Source organism: Archocentrus centrarchus, chromosome 4 (genome assembly GCF_007364275.1).
Source record: "Archocentrus centrarchus isolate MPI-CPG fArcCen1 chromosome 4, fArcCen1, whole genome shotgun sequence".
Taxonomy (NCBI): Eukaryota; Metazoa; Chordata; class Actinopteri; order Cichliformes; family Cichlidae; genus Archocentrus; species Archocentrus centrarchus.
Window position 1 is genome coordinate 30,064,442 of NC_044349.1, and position 17,345 is coordinate 30,081,786.

The 17,345-nt window shown below is 40.7% G+C and overlaps 1 protein-coding gene across 5 annotated transcripts in view; it reads left to right on the forward strand.

The window, feature by feature from the left end:
• Positions 1–17,345, forward strand: part of shroom2a (shroom family member 2a) — a 51,200-nt gene that overhangs the window by 29,153 nt on the left and 4,702 nt on the right. For 2 of the 5 annotated variants that reach the window (XM_030727798.1, XM_030727795.1), the window contains 5 exons: positions 1,363–1,464; positions 3,368–3,490; positions 4,716–7,056; positions 7,460–7,536; positions 16,609–17,163. In XM_030727798.1, coding sequence (XP_030583658.1) covers positions 1,363–1,464; positions 3,368–3,490; positions 4,716–7,056; positions 7,460–7,536; positions 16,609–17,163 — 3,198 coding nt within the window. Of the gene's footprint in view, positions 1–1,362; positions 1,465–3,367; positions 3,491–4,715; positions 7,057–7,459; positions 7,537–13,751; positions 13,819–16,608; positions 17,164–17,345 lie in introns of those variants that run through there. The other 3 variants (XM_030727794.1, XM_030727796.1, XM_030727797.1) reach the window with 2 other exon arrangements.

Genomic DNA, 17,345 nt, shown 5'->3' on the forward strand with positions numbered 1-17,345 from the left:
AGAGTCTTGCATCTGAAATTTAAAAAATAAAAATCAATATATTGGAACGTCTAATATCGGCAGGCTCTGGATATTATCACGAGCATTACTGACTGTATCTATATTAAATTTTTTTAAAGTCACAGTTATCACGACTCCTCTATTTTAAGCTATTTTGGTAAAGGTTGTGTTTATTGTTTTGGCTCATGAGACACAAATTTCCAAACTTTTAGGAAAAATAAATCTTATTACTGCAGGAGTTATAAATGAATTATTGCACTATGGAAGACTGAGCTGTGTCACAGAGAAAATAACTAACCCTTTAAAATATACCAAATTCTTTTGAAAATGGCCCAAAATCTCCTCCCCAAAGAGCACTCGGTTATTTTCATGGCTGTAGGTGTAACGACAGTGCTCCCTCATTCCTGTCAAACTGTGTCAGTTTAACCTTGCTGGGGACAGAGAGGCTGGCCGTGAGGCAGACGACAGCTTGGATTGAGGGGTGAACAGGCTGATCTGGTTGTGTAAGAGATCCTCTGTCCTCTTAAGCGCCCCCGCCCCATGCTGGGCCGCTGTTCCCTCAGAGACCATATGGCAAAGTCTGAGCTCACCTCAGCTACATTCACATAATGAGCCTAATGACAGATCAGTGAAACTGCATCTGCTCTGTGATGTACTTTTCTGTCCATCATAACCATGTATGACGTCATGTACGTGCCCAGACTTTGATGACACTGTCGCAGCATGAGTATGTGTGTTTTTTTTACCAGGAGAGGGGGCTCTAACACTCCATATCAGAGCTGTAGAATACATATTCCCCTACTGTCCTGTCTATGAGAATACTCAGTGATAAGTAATGCCTACAGTTATAGCTGTGCAGTAAATAAAACTATAATATTATTACAATTTTGGCTTCCACTGATTATTAAAACAAAATAATCAAGACACCAAATTTTAAAGTTTAATAAATCCCCATTAGTGGCAGTAAAACCTGCTGCTGTAAGTCTGTGAACCATAGATCACTGCAAAACATCACATCAAAAAATGCGCGTGTGTGTATATATATATATATATATATATATATATATATATATATATATATATATATATATATATGTATATATATATATATATATATATATATATATATGTATATGTATGTATGTATGTATGAAAAGCTTGTAGGAGACGTAGATTGTCATATTCATGGCAAGAAATATTTTTACAATAGAATATGACAACAGCACTAGAACTGCATGACCGGGGTCAGAAAAAGAGTTTTTGAGACACTGACCTGTCAGTGTGAGGTGGTGTTTGTCCTGTCCTGTGGCCATTGAGCTCTTAGTGTGTGTCTGTGTGTGTGTTCCTCCCCTTGCTGCCCAGGAATATGAAACTGGTGGATATTGTAGCTCAGAAAATGCCCTCAGAGAATGACGTGCTTGTGGCGAGAAGCTTTCTTACGAAGATTTTGCGAAGTTCCATGAGGTACGAACCTGTGGCTTCATTAGTAGTAAACATTTCCTGTCCTTCCTTCGTTTGTGTCCCATAATCATATAAATCATTTAGGTAGTAATAATATTACTCCTCTCATAGAAACACTCCATCTGTACCCATCGGCATGCCTTTTTGTGTTGTGGTTCATTAGATGAACGATGCTCATACATTAGCACAGCATGCAGTTCATTGTCTGCCAATAACTAATAATGCAATTAATGAAACTGTCATTATTTTTGTGATGTGGATCTCAGAAAGCACCTCCTAAAAGGGTAGGTTCCTCATGACTAACAGTATATAATTAATCAGAAAAATAGATTAAAGCGATCCAAAAGAGTTTTATCTGCAAATAATAATAATAAAAAATCAAACTTTATTTATTTAGCAGAGCATTAAGTGCTTTGACCGACAACCAAAATCTGATCAGTCCAAGTGTAGATTTAAACAGAAAAATCACTCAAAGCAGATACAATTAGCAAGAAAACTGAAAACGTTTAATAAACTGAAACACTAAAAGGAAGAAAACATACACAGTAAATAAGAAAATCAAATAAAGCTGTTTTTAAAAAGAGGCTTAAAGAAGTTCACTGATTCTGTGAGCCTTATCTCTTCAGGCAGGTCGCTCCAGAGCTGAGGGGTCCTGACAGGAAAAGCCTCCGTCACCTCTGGATTTAAGAGAGCCTCACCCGAGGAGCTCAGGCTGCAAAGCAGCTCGTACGGGGTCGATATTACTGCGATGTCCTGAATGAGTGATCACTAAAATCTTAAAATCAATTCTAAAGCAGCGGGGAGCTAAGGGCGAGAAGCCGGGATTGTGGTGATGTAATAGCGTCAGGTAAAACCAGCAAGAAGTCAAGCTGCTGCTTTCTACACGAGCTGGAGGAAAGAGTGACTTTTCATTTGTAGGAGAGGAGGGAGTCGGTCACTCCATATAAATCAGTCAGATCTGAAGAAAGTTCCCACCTTTTTTTTTCTTTTTTTTTTTTTTTTTTTTTTGTTTAGTAACTTTAGTAATAATTAATGAAGCCACACAAAACTTAACCTTCATATAATTATTATTTCCTGAGTTACAGGATTTCAAAGTAAATAGATCAGGTTGAAATTTTACTTTTTAAGTCACCTGATATTTTTTTTTTTTTTTTTTTTAATTAGTATTATTTATTTATTTATTTTTCTGATAAAAATGGAGAAAATACAAAAATTATTTTGAACCGAAACAAGATCTTGGCATTAGATTATGACAGTTGGGGTGGGTGTAAAACAGATTTTTTAAAAAAGAGCTTAATTTTATTTTATTTTACTTTGCACTCAGAAGCAGACCATCAGCCCAAAACTCCTTCAAGGCCTGAGATTAGTGTCCTTCAGGCCTGTTTCCCATGCAAAAATGACTAAAATTAGTTGGGTTGCACTAGTATGGAGACCTAAAAATGACCATTGTGTTCCCAAAACTGATTTATTTCTGTACCGCTACAGCTGCTTTTATTTGGATCAAACATTCAGATGTCTTAATGTCCCTGTCTGTAAAACTTTAGTGACTAACCACAGTGCAAATTCCCACTCACCACTGTTTATTATTCAAATTCAACTCAGGGTGAAGAAAATTAAAGGTATGAATGTTTTGTACCTCTAAAGAAGCAGGCCTGGCGCTTCTGTTTCAGCAGAATTTTAAAAAAAAAAGAGAGAGAGAGCGATCTCAACAGAAGTCTGACTCCACTGTGATTAAAAAATATCCAACCTTAGGCAAAATGTGCAATTTTTTTACGTATTGGGTCACATTATTGGCTTTAGCAGTAACTTCCAGTTGCAGCGGCTCATTATGTGGAAGCACATAGTGTTTTTTTTCCATAAGGGTTTGGTCTCTAATCCCAGTCTGTGTTTTTTGCCCTCTCTGCAGGAGGAACGAACCCATAAGCAGGCCTCACTCCTGGCACGCCACCAAGTTCAATGAAAACCAACCAAGGACTGCCAAAACACAGACTCCACCCGTGGCAGTCTGGCACGCTCAATATGATGCAAGGTACCTCTGAGTCTGAATGTTACACATAAGCACTTTTGATCAGCAGTATGTGATTATGTGCTTCATGTCCTGTAAGCTCTAAATCAGGAGTGTCAAACCCATTTTAGTTCATGGGCTGCATACAGCCCAATTTGATCTCAACTGGGCCTGACCAGCAAAAGCAATCCAGAATAACCTCTTTAAAAAAATTCCCAATAAAGTTTTCTTTCAGTGTTTTTTGTTGTTGTTGTTTTTTGTTTTTTTTTTTGAAGGACATTTTAAAGAGAAAATTTCTGAACCATCTTTTATAAAACAGGTGATTAACTCTGAGATGTGCAGCTTCATTGACACGTCACAGTGGAGCTCTGTGGCACAAAACCTGAACTATAAAAGAGCTCTTCAACAGGGGACGTTCTTTAGTTTTGCATATATTTTAAATGAAAAACTAATAAATTAAAAGTAGTGAAGATGGTAAAGGACACAGGTTAAGCCTACAGGGAGTTAGGCCCAGACTAAGAGACTGTTCTTTGCCATAAAGCCTGTTTCACGTGGGCAGCTGCCGGGACCTTCCAGCCTGCCTCCACTGCAGGATGTGTTAAGGTCCCAGTGAGGGCAGCAGACAGCAGATGACTCACACACATGAAAAAAAACTTGAGTTTTGTAGCAAAAATTAACACAAAAGACTGTTGTGTACTTTCTATTTCTATTCTATTGTTTTCATTTTTGGAAGTGAAAAGGGATTTAAATCATATTAATCTCTCAGCATTAAAAAAAAACTATTTTTTTGTATTTTGGAGACAAACAATAGTCACAATTTTGCAAACCCATCCAGTGAGCCATATATTTGACACTCACTCCTGCTCTAGATAATGACTAAGATGTAGTCCAGTCTGCCATTAATGTTGCTATAACCCTACATTGGAAGGACGAATACACAATAAGGCAGGAGCGTCAAACACGTGTCCCAGGAACCAGAAGCAAACCTCCAAAGCGTCCTTTCATCGTGCTGCTGTGTACTGGACTGTCTCAGGGTCCCACTTAAGATTGAATTGGCCTCCATGCAGCACATCTTTACTCATATTTCTGTACTGTTTTATGTCTAAAAAGCTTACAATTGACTACATCTAAATGTGACTAAACGAACAGGTTATGTAGTGGAACAGATTTAGATCCCTTTAAACTTTCACACATTAAAAACCTGCTGCTGCTCCTTTTTTCATAATCTTTAATTCCTTTTAACCTCCAGCTCATCATCAACCAATCTCTCTGCCAGCTGGGAGCAGACAAACCTGCGCAGAGTGTCCGACCAGTTCAGCTCTCACGGCAGCATGGATAGCCTAGAGCATGTCTCACACTCATACCCGGCTGGCCAGCTCGTGTATGCCAAATCAAACAACAGCATGGAGCACCTCGGAGGAGGGAAACGAGACTCGGCCTACAGCTCTTTCTCCACCAGCTCCGGCACGCCAGACTATACCCTCTCAAAGAGCAACACCGCCTCAACAGAGAACATGGTCTACAAAGTCGGGCAGTGGGATGGGGGAGGAAAGCACAACAACAGTGGCAGAAACAGCCACAGCCTGGCTGCTGAGGGGGTCAGGCAGGATGACAGGCTCACATACTTTCAGATGCCAGGCGTCAGCTCAGGCTGCGATGGTCCACAGATTGAGGACCCGGCCAGTTCTTGCCATTCAACTTCAAATAGAACCAGCTTCGGACCTGTTTGGAACATTCCTGAGAAAAAGAAAACAGTTTCCTCCTCCCCTCCACCTCCCCCTCCACCCGCACGCAGTGATAGTTTTGCTGCCACTAAGGTCCATGAAAGAGGGCTGGTGATGGGTCACCCCGAAGGACCCGATTCACACCCACCCTCTAGGGCTTCATTTGAAACTCGCCGCAGCCACATTTCCCCGAAGAATGACAGCGACAGTTTTTACTCTCAGTCTGATAAATCCAATCAGGACCAGTTCAGCTCAAACAAACGGTATTCCCACTCCAGTGATGTTCGGCAGCCCACCCATGTTAGCCAGCCTTACGAGCCACGACACCACAGCGAGAAAAGCACTTTTTATCCTCAGTCTTGGACTACATCTGCACCAAAGCCACAGACAGTAGGTGGGTACTATTACAGCATGCAGGAGCTGTCTACTAACGGTTCGACGCAACACTCTGGCCAGATGCAGAGAAAGAACTTAAGCTCTTCTACAGGCGCTGACCACATTGAGAGCAGTGGCCAGAGCCGATACTACTGTGTGACTACATGTCAGCCCACACAGCCGAACCCCGTCTCCTTGTCAGGAATACTGGAGAACAGGGGGAGCACAACAGATCTGAGAAAGCAGCAGCATTTCTCACATACTAAAGACAGTAACACATACAGCAAGCACCAAGGCACTGCTGTACTCGAAACCCCTGCACTTAAACCTAGCTCTGATGATTGGGGAGGTCAGAGAGGACACAACACACAAAGTGCAGAATCTCAATACAGCAAACCGTCTGAACTGCGGAGATCTCTGCCACTGCAGCACAGAGAACCGCCCCAAGACATCAAGTGCCATAACCAAGTGAGCAACAAGATCTGCCCACAGGTCACCCCGATGCTCCACTCCCTATCTTTGGATACCACAGGACAAGATGACAGAACCAGAGGCGGCGCAGACTCTGACGAGTCCACTGAAGGCAAGCAGTTAAAGCGCAATGACCGCTTTGCCACCACACTGAGAAATGAAATCCAGATGAGAAGAGCAAAGCTGCAGAAAAGTAAAAGTGCGGCTGCCCTCCCCAGGGCTGAGTGTGAGACTGGACAAGATCAGGACATCTGGAAGTCCAGTGAAAGTGTCACCCCAACAGATGGCTCTTTCTCCAACGCCTACAAGGACCACCTAAAGGAAGTACAAGAGAGGGTCCTCAAGGCTACCTCTTTCAGGAGGAGAGACCTGGAGCCAATTTTACTGGAGCAGTCTACCACTGAGGCTTTACTTAACTACCCATCCTTGCTGCATCCTCGTAAAGATGTCACGCCTCTGCCGGCTGTCACAGAGTCATTAACAAATAATTCAGGAGGTCAGGTAGCTCGCATTGGTGGTCGGAAGCGTTTTCCTCCAGAAAAGAAAGTGAGGTCTTTCTCTGAACCAGACAAAATCCACGAAGTGGGGATGAAAGAGGGTCTCACTCCTAGTGATAATACAAGCTCCTCACTAGACCAGCAGAAACACTTTGAAGGTGGTAGGAAACCAGATCTCCATAATCACATGAACCTTGAGAGCCATATCAAGAACCGAAACCAAGAACTTGCCTCTGTTGGCGCAACAGAGGACACAATGAAAGGAATCAAAGGTAGAGAGTATGCTGAGGAGGTCCTAGCAGTTTCTACACAAAAGCAGTCCATCCAGGACCAGCAAAGATTGGGCACGTTTGCTGAGTATGAGGCCACCTGGAATATACAGAAGAAACCTCCGGAGAAAAGGGTCTCTGGACGGTACAGGTCTGCTGATAACATTCTAGATCCAGGAACCGAGGAGAGAACCAGAACCACCTGTTTCCACGAGAGGTCCAAATCATCTCCATCTGCAGACATCTATGGACAGGTGAGGCATGAAATCAGATGATCTTTGATCTCAGAATAGCTTGCATTATAATTATATTATCAAAACGTGAAGATTTAGTCATTTAAAAGTTCCAGGTGTATCAAGCCCTCATGATGCCTTTTACATCTCATTAAGATCAAACATGCTGACTGAAGGTTACAGCAACAAAGGAAAAGCCAAGTCAAATATTAATCCATGTTTGTTCTTGGAGGCACACCTTCAGCTTAAGGAAGAGACAGGGGCAACCCTTTCACTTGTGAAAAACCAGGAAACGTCATCATGAGTTAGTTAGAATAATTAAATGAAAAATAAACTTAAGCCTCTGGGATACCTGGAGACCTCTCTTCCATGGTTTGTTTGGATGTCTGTGCATGAATGCATTTGTTGCGACTTTTTTTTACAGACGATTCCAGTACCTGCAGAGGCAGAGTTTTCCCAGACGGAGAGTAAACCTGCCGAACCGCTCAGCCCTGACACACGGTGAGTAATTCCAAGGATGTTATGAAAGAGAGAGAATATGGCACTGGATGAATCCTGAATTAAAATCTATCGGGAGGAATTGGGCAACAGCAAAGGTGGTGGTAAAACGAGGCTTTGAGCATTTTTTTTCTTATCAGATTTGACCAATAGTTCTACACCACAGGTATTAAATGTTTGTGTTTCTTATTGGTTTTTAATTCAGTGTTTGCTTCCAGAGTATGTTTGCTAGTTTCTGTTTAGTTTTGATTGTTTTAAGTATGATTAGTTTTAGTTTACTTTTCATTACAATCTGTGGGTTATTTTTGAGGGTAGATTTAAAGTTCAGAACAGGTAGTACAAACATTTGACTCACAGTATTATAGATCTCTCAGTATCAATATGATTGCATTTTTATGCTGATGACACAGTTATTTACTGCTGTGGATCAACTCTTACTCAGACCATTGAATCCCTGCAGCAAGCGTTTCTTACTGTTCGGCATTCATTCATTAACTTAAAACTTGTTCTCAGTGCAGCCAAGACTAAGTTAATGCTATTTTTCAAATACTAGGAAGAGGCTAGAAATAAACCCTCCAGTGTTCACTCTCGAGGAAAATGAAATGGAGTTGCTGCACACTTACAAATATTTGGGTGTCTTTATTGATGATTCCCTCACTTTCAAGCCACACGTGGAAAACTTTGTGAAGAAGCTGAAGCTTTTTCTGTCAGTGCAAAAAAAGCAGCTTGTTGCTTCAACTTTTTTTTTTTTCCTATATTGGATTATGGAGATTTGTTGTATATGAATGCTTCTGCTCAATGTCTTCGGATGGTTGATGCTGTTTGCCATGCTTCCTTGAGGTTTATCATTAACTGCAAAGTGTCGACGCACCACTGTGATTTATACGCTCTGGTGGGATGGCCCGCTTTGGCAACCTGCCAGATCTGTCACTAATATACTTTTATATCTAAGGCAATACCTACCTACATTGGTGCTTTAATTGCATCGAGAAGTGATGATCCTTATTCATTCTGTTCTCTATAATATGCACAGGTTTTACTTAATTTGTTTGTAAAATTTAACCATTTTGTGTTTAGGACTTTCCTAGTTAAATAAGGTTAAATAAAAAAAATAAAAAAATAACTGTCTATCAAAGCCCCATAAGATTATTTTATGTTGACAGATTTAACCAAACCTACATTAACTTAACCCTGTAAATTCTAAAACATGAAATAATTGCCAGAAGATTAAGAAAATTTTTGAAAATTATTGAACCTTCTGATTTAAAAAAAAATGGAAGAAATTAAATATTAATTTGCATGTATGAGCATTAATTTGTATATTTGTTATAGCCGGCATTTTTTTTTTTTTTTTGCACTTATGATTTTGCCTTTATATTTCATCTTAAATCTATTTACCTTGGCTTGTTTGATATTATATTTTTTTCAGCAGAACCTCACATGTGACTGTACAGTTATTTTTTTCATTTTGACATACTGTGTTAACACATTGGACCTAAAATCACACAAAAGCATAAATTCTGAGTAGAACGAAAGTTAGATTTTTGGGGTTTTTTTTTGGTTTTTTTACTATGAAAACCACAAACATTTTTAATGAACAATTTTTATAACTTAAAATACGAATATATATTGTAAATTTTAAAAACGTACATTAAAATGTAGCAAACAACAAAGTTATATACAATATTAAAATGCAGGCAATGCCTCAGGTGTTATTGTACAACTATTTACAGAACAATCAGGTGACTAAGACATTTCCTGTCCACCACAAGACAGGGGCCCATCACAGGCTTGACACTTACAGGTGTGTCACTTCTCCTGTTGTTCACCTGGAGAAAGCGTTTATATTTGAGTCTGCCTTTGGTGGCTTTTTGGCAGCATCTGCCTTGTCCATAGCTGTGTCCAAATTCAGGGGCTTGATCCGTCGAAGGATGTGAAATTGATGGTCTAGCCTTCGTATCTGCATCATCAGCTATTTCCGTCCTTACCTCGGTGTAGCTCTTGTCGCCTAGCAGCTGTGACAGTGCGAAGCAAGTGTTTCGAAAATGATGTTCCGGGAGTCAAGCGTTCTCTCCTGGTATAGTGAGCCTTGACTGCCCAGTCAGCTGACAGCTGGCGAGGCGAGCTGGCTGTTAGACCAGCGAGAGCTGGTGATAGGGTACACCACGAAGGAGACACCCAACACGTCCTTCGTATCCGGGAAAAAGGAGGATGCATTTGGAGGAGCCTTCGAATTTGGACAGATTCCATCGCCTCGCTGTGAAATAATCAGCCTTCAAATGTGGCCTTCAAAAGATGCAGCCCCTGAATTTGGACACACCTCTCAACTACGCAACACACTAAATATACTACACTACACACAAACTATACACTTCACCCACACTATATGTCACTAATTTCTCAAACTTCAGAACTCTCCATCGATATCTCTTTCATCACTCCATCACTCCCGCAACTTTGAACTGTTCCTCAGCAATCAAACTTTGCAGACATAAAATATACTTTCTGAGTTTCAAATTCATGCTGAATGTTGCAAAAAATGCTGTTTGTGCCTATGAAAACAAATAGATTAGCTTTTTGAGTATTTCCTGTTTTGCCATGAGAATGAACTATATAACAACCTTGTTCTATATGTGCAAATTTTATGTCTCTGACTGTTGCAATCACAATCAATTTGGATAATGCTTCAAAATACCTGCCCAAATAAGTGTCTCATGGTATTTCTACATGGATACCAATTAGCAAAATTTACTTGTAGAAGAATTTTGGTAAAATCACATTTTTTTCCACCAATCGTGGCAGTGGGACTGCTTTTATCTCCATTATGCAGCAGCAGAAATATTGATGTTTTAACATCTCACTGGCTGTGTTGAAGAATTATCAGTGAATAATTTAGCATTGAATGCTAACGCTACAATGCTTTATCAGTAAAAGAGGGCACAAAGCTTTTGGAGGAACACTGAAGTCTTTATAATCTGTTAACAGTGGCACTGACTGGGCACAGCTGCAACAACATAAGCCGTCTCTCTGGCTGACCATTGTGTCGCTTAGTGGAGGCTTAGCGGTGTAGGCGAGGCATCTGACAGCATCCGTGACAGTGAGGAAGTGTTTCTTCAGCCCTCCATGGGAATGTTAACAGTGACCCAAGTTCAGGGGGCCATCCTGAAGGCATGACATTATCATCAATATGATCTGCTAATCTGCATAATTGAATTTCTATCAATTCCAGTAGTGTGACTCTGAGAATGAAGTATTGTAAAAGCCAGACTGGAATATCTCAACTATTACAACTACTGGCATCTATATATTCCATGTGTCCAGAATAACATTACTCACGTTTCTCATGACTCTGAGGACTTTTTGACTTTTAAAGCAACCATGAGGATTAACATCTGTTCCCTGATAACATTTTTTTTTAATCCCAGTCTTGTCAGATAGATTAAAAATAATATTCCTCCGCAGCTTCTTTACTTTTTAAATAAGTTTGACTGAACTCATTTTAAGCTTGCCATTTCTACATTATTGCTCATCTTCTTGGTTTATTTTTGAGATTTGTCAGATAATATCTATGAAAGCATTAATCTCAATAAAGAAAGGATGCCTTGTACCAGTCTGCAGTTGCTGGTCATGTGCAAACAATATTAATTATATTTATACTTTGAGGGGATGTCTTAGAGATATATTTTAAAGCCTAAAATAAAATGCTGAAATTAATATTTCAGCTATTCATTCACAGCTTTTTTTTTTTTTTTTAAATACAAAATGCTGAGTCACTCAGTCATTTATAATGGTTAGTTGATAGTTGTATCCATACTGTTGGCTTGTTTTCTAGAATGTTATAGCAATGCAGTTTGCAAAAATTATAGTTAGCTAGTGTATTTTAGCTGTAATGTTTAGCTAATACACATTAAATCCACTTACACTGTTGGCTATAAATCCATATCATTAGGTAAAAATTTAACTGCTAGATATACTTTAGCAAGATCATTTGCCCCCACCACCACCACCGAGGGACTCCGTCAAACTATATTATGCTTTAATCCCTGATTAATGATTAGACCTGCAATAGAAACGTGCAAAGTATTACAACATTAAGCCCACCCAGCCCCAGTTTTTCAACAAAAACACTGATAACACAACAGCAGCAGTTTTACGTGCAGTCTATTCTATTCGATTCTGTCCTGTCTGCACATGCTCAGCAGTCGTGAAGAGGTGGAGCTGTTATTGAGACGGTGAGCTCAGGTGGAGTAAAAGGAAACATTTTTCTAGCGCCCAAAGCAGCAAAGCTTTTTCCTATACTGGGAAACAGCTGGAGGTCCTTCATCAACCATCTGATCAGCAAGCATCAATGTGAAGCAAAGAGAACTTTATAGCTGCTCCATCCACTGCTGTTTGTTTCTCTAAGTGAAAAATCTGCAGTAAAACTAGGAAAGTTAAAATATGCAGATGAACTGTTAGCAAGGCAAAAGTATTTCTTATCCAATTACTCGATTAATCGATGGAATAATCAATAGATTACTCGATTACTAAAATAACCGATAGTTGCAGCCCTAGATACCATATTATAATAATTTCTCAAATATGGGATAAAGTATTTATTATTATTATTGCAAAGAGATGCCGTACGGAGGCTCTATGTACTCAAAACATGGTGGCAGCTGAGAATTTCGGCTTTCATGGCTATCTCCGAACGTCACCGGAAAAAAGTTGCTAGATTTGTTGCTCGTTGCTTTTTGGGGGGAAAAAAAGTCATTGGAGGCTTTGACAAGTCGTTAAATCTAGCGACAAAGTTGCTAAGTTGGCAACACTGGGTATGTGTCATAAATTTTCAGTTATTCATTTTTGCCTCAGGATAAATTGGAATCACCGTTTGTCTAAACCAGGGATCTCAAACTCCAGGCCTTGAGGGCCGGTGTCCTGCAGGTTTTAGATGTGTCCCTGATCCAACACACCTGAATCAAATGGCTGAATTACCTTCTCAGTATGCAGTCAAGTTCTCCAGCGTCCTGCTAATGACTTCTATATTTGACTCAGGTGTGTTGAAGCAGAGACGCATCTAAAACCTGCAGGACACCGGTCCTCGAGGCCTGGAGTTTGAGACCCCTGGTCTAAACCCTTTGTTTATGATTTAAGTAACTATTAAACTATTATCAGCTTTAGATGTAAATGTTAGCATGTTAACACGCTAACTTAACATGGCCACCATGTTGGCTTATTTTTTTACCATTGTATCTGAAGATGACAATGGGAGATCGTCCTGTGCACAAAATACAGTTCATCTGTTTAATGCCTGGGTATGAGGTATTTTTTAATTTTTATTATCTGCTTGTGTAAATCCAAATGTATATTGACACATGGGGTTAGTCTTCAGCAGCTGATGCTGCCTAAATGATGTGATGTCTTTGCCTGTCTTAGATATGCAGTAGAATTCCCTGAAGCATCGGCTTGTTCCATTATCCAACTTGTAAAATTAACATTAAAGAAGACACCAGACACAAAGACAGTTTGACACAAAGCAAAACGTGAAAGGAGTTTCCTGCAGCTGTAACATTTAACAGCTAAGCAAAAAAAAAAGAGAGAGAGAAGTTTACTGTTTATGTAAGGCTCACAATGCCATGAAGCTGTCTGTGCATATGAAGTGGATTAATGGATTAATGCTGATTGGTGACTCAGGTAGCAGCTGGTGAGTTCAAAAACTCCTTCGACGTCACTGTGAAACATTGTGTGAAATGTTACAATGTGGAGTCACCTGTTGGACCTGTTCTGCTCTCTTAGGAAATTTACTGCTTTTTATTGTTTTTCTATGAACTATAACTGGTCTGTCAAGTTTCTCCTCAAATGAATGGTGAAAATTAAAATATAAGAGGTAATTATTAGAAAAATCAAGATGTTTTAAAAAGGCCAACCAGTAGTTTTGAAGTGTTTCTCTGGTTATTTTTGATTCGTTTTTGAGATATGGTACAGTGACGTGGTGAGGATGACTTCATGGTTTGTAACCAGTTATTCAGGAGTCTTTTGTCACTATCTAAATTCTCATGGGGGTGTCGAGTGTCCGATGTTGAGCAACCGTTCACATTTCCATTACAACCACGGCTCAGAGGGCATTATTGTCATTGAAAGTCTGGGAGATGACTTAAGTGAGGTGTGCTCCACCCAGTTATTGTTACTGATACCGGCGTAAAGAGACACCAACAGGTGGCCTCTGTCACAGAGAGCCACGGACACTCAGGATGCTCACTTTTACTTCTGTTCAGTGGAAATGATGGGATTAAAGCTTCACACAGGGTGAGTTATTAATACATATACTTTTTTTTTTAACCCTATAATGACCAAGGCAAAATTACATATTTTATACAGGATTTTTTTTTTGTGTGTTTGTGTTTATCATACCTATGCTGGTTTCTTTATTTATGGCAAATATTCTAAAATGTAATAATAATATATTTTAAAACTTAAGGTAACTCCCACAATCCATGCAGACAGCGGGGTTAGGTTAATTGGTGATTCTATATTACCCGTAGATGTGAATGTGAGTTAGCCTTGCGAGCTGTACAGGATGTGCCCTGCCGCTTGCCCTATGACAGCTGGGATAGGCTTCAAAATAACTGCCCAGAGACATTATTAAGATGGCTGCAGGGTGGTGGGGCTTGATTATGATTATTTACAGGTTTTCATAAAACAACAATCAAAAGCTCCCATTAAAATAAAAACAAAGAACTGCAAAGAATTAAAATGGAAAGAACATAACTGATTGTAAGAAGAGGTACAATCTGAAGATTTGGCTCATTAAATCTAAATTTCACTAAAAGCAAAGACAAAATGATCATTTTAAAATGATGAATGGAAGATAAAAATGAATGATTCATGAACAGTGATAATCATACCTCAGTTTTATTTGTTTACCACCTTACTGCTTTCTCACACTTTGCCAGTGGAAGTTGAGGGATGGGGAGGGCGTGAGTTCCAGCAGCAGTTGTTACAGCAGGGTTACTTGTCGCAGCTTGTATGAATTCAGATTGGGATGTTTGAGTTATGGCGTCTGTCTGTCCATGCGGAGCGGCGTTTTTTCTTGCGATGGCAGAATCGGAACAGATTGATCTTCAGATTGAAACTGCGTGATTTATAAGGCACTGTTATCTGAGTGCTCCTAACTCAGTTTGTTTCGGAGCACGTATGGAAATTTAATCTGTGTGAAGGAAACCACACTTGCAATAGGATGCTTGTAATGCTTTAATCATGTCTGAGTGATGGAGGCAATCAGACGTGATTACAGCAGACTGACAGTGGAAATCATGTATGGCACTGCGCTCAGCGTGCTAAGAGGCTATCCTCTCGGTTCTCTGCTGGGGCTGGCTCCCTCTCATCTGTGCACATACACATGTAAATCATAATCTGTACAAAAAGCTTTTAAATGTGCTTCAGAAGGAGCTGAAACATTCAGTTCAATTTTATTTATATAGCATGAGTTAGCAACAACAGTCGCCTAAAGGAGCTTAATATTTTAACATAAAGATCCGACGATATTGGAAAGAAAACCCCGATAATCACACAGTCTCCTATGAAAAAGGACTTGGTGACAGTGGGAAGGAAGAACTCCCTTTTTACAGGAAGAGACCAGCAGCAGAACAAGGCTCAGGGAGGGGCAGCCATCTACTGTGACAGGCTGGAGGAAAAAAGGAAAGCAAAACACAAACTACAGGAGAGAGCCAATCAACTCTGAGATACAGCGGTGGCAAATAGGCCTTCGTTGCATAATAGGAAGAGCCTACAGCATGGGATGGTTCAGGGTCACATGACCCGGCCCTAACATAAGATTTATCCAAAAGGAAAGATTTCATTTTAAAAGTAGAGAGGGTGTCTGTCTCCCGAATCCAAACTGTTTCCACAGAAGACGGGCCGGAAAGCTGGAGGCTCTGCCTCCCATTCTACTGTTAGAAACTGTAGGAATCACAAGCAAGCCTGCAGTCTGAAAGAGAAGCGCTCTGTGGGGATAATATGATCTTTAAGATGTGATGATGAGCTTTTAGAGCAGCCTGATGGTAATGAATTACAATAGTCCAGCCTCAAAGTCATAAAAGCATGGACCAGCTTTTCAGCATCACTCTGAGAGGATGTTTAAAATTTTAGCAATATTAATCAGATGAAGGACAGTCCTACATTTTTATTTGATCTGTACTTTAAATGAAATGTCCTCATCAAAAATGACTTTGATGAGTTTCCTCATATAGTTAATGAATGCCAAGGTAAAGCCATCCAGAGTAAGGATCTGTTTACTGTGGCAGAGTTTGATGGAGAGAATAGAGTTCCCTTGGGCAGTGTGATTGCTGGTGTGTCACTGCATATGATCTGTCTGTTGTGTTCACTCACTCGTACGGTGTGTTAGTTTCATTTGTGTGATTGTTTGTTTACAATGCCTGCTGAAAAACCTAACTATAACCATTGAATACTAAAGAGGCACTGTCTTATTCTTTGAGTGGACTAGCAGAGAAAAACAGGCTAATGCATATCAACTCTTAAGTGACTGCATTACACTTTATTACACCTGTGATTAAAATCAATTTGCAAAGGCAGGGATGTGTAGTCGAAATGGGAAAATCCCCACGCATCCCCGTGCACCCCTGCAAATCAGACCCAGTATATAATGGCTCAGTTAATGACGCGTTTTCTCTGTGCTGCAGAGCTAAATTATTCTGTGATAAACACATATGAGTTTAAATCTGTTTGTAATCCTGTTCAGCTCCCCACATGATGTGCTCCTTCTCCGCTCTTTCACCTCCAAGGAGTTAAAACTGTAAATGTGAACGAGGCAGGAAAAAAGTGCTCGTGTGCTTCTAGAGGATTATTTATTCCTCTATGCAGGGTTTGTGGGAACTGAAATATTCCTCCTCAGGCTGCCAGCTGAACAGTTACCAGTAGAAAGAGAGAGGGGGAGACATGTGTCTTGTTATGCTGGTGTAAATGATAGTGGCTGCTGGAGAACAAGGCCCCTGCCACGGTGTATTATTTGATTGAGCTGCTGATGATAGGCCACGCTGCCTGGCTGTGTAATTAAAAGCTTTCCTTTGTGTTCCTCAGGTTCTCTGACAGCGCTCCAGGTGACTGTAAAGTGAGAGACAAGCCTGCAGAGTTTGAGCATTACTCAGCACCACCCCCTCCGCCCGTAACGGGAGCAATCCCCGACTGCAGACACAGAGCTGCTCCTGCCACCCTGAACCACAGACCCACATCTATTTCTCTCAGCCTCACAGAGACTGCACTCCTTCAGCCTGAAGACCACAGCCAGTCCGAGCCGTCTGGATCCAGGAGAAAGCTCCCTGCGCTAGAGAAGCCTCTGCCTCCTCCCAGGTGCCCAGAGGTCGACTCCTACGAGTCCACTGGTTCCCAGAGTGAAGCCTTAACCCTCTCTGAGCCTAGCTCTGCCTTAGACCCCACCCACACCACTAAAGGAGACTCTGAACAGGGCAAAGGACAAGGGGCAGGACATCATTACCAGGCCTCTCCCTCTGCATCCTCCTACAGACCTTCAGGGCTGGCCAGCATGGATGGGCACCGCTCACCATCTCCTCAGTTTTCCCCACAGAAACTCAGTGACAGGCCTCCAGTCTCTTTTCAGGATGAAGACTCAAACAGGTAAAGTTTGTTTTTCCCACATTTCAGAGCTTCATAGCATTCGACACCGCTACTGTACTTCCTCCGCTCATCGTGTCTTTATGCTTCAAGCACAAAGGGGCTCATTGAGAGTCGCTGCTTCTGTAGAGTCAACATGTGAGTGCTATCAAGACGCAGTAAATTAGAGGGATTCTCTGTAGTTC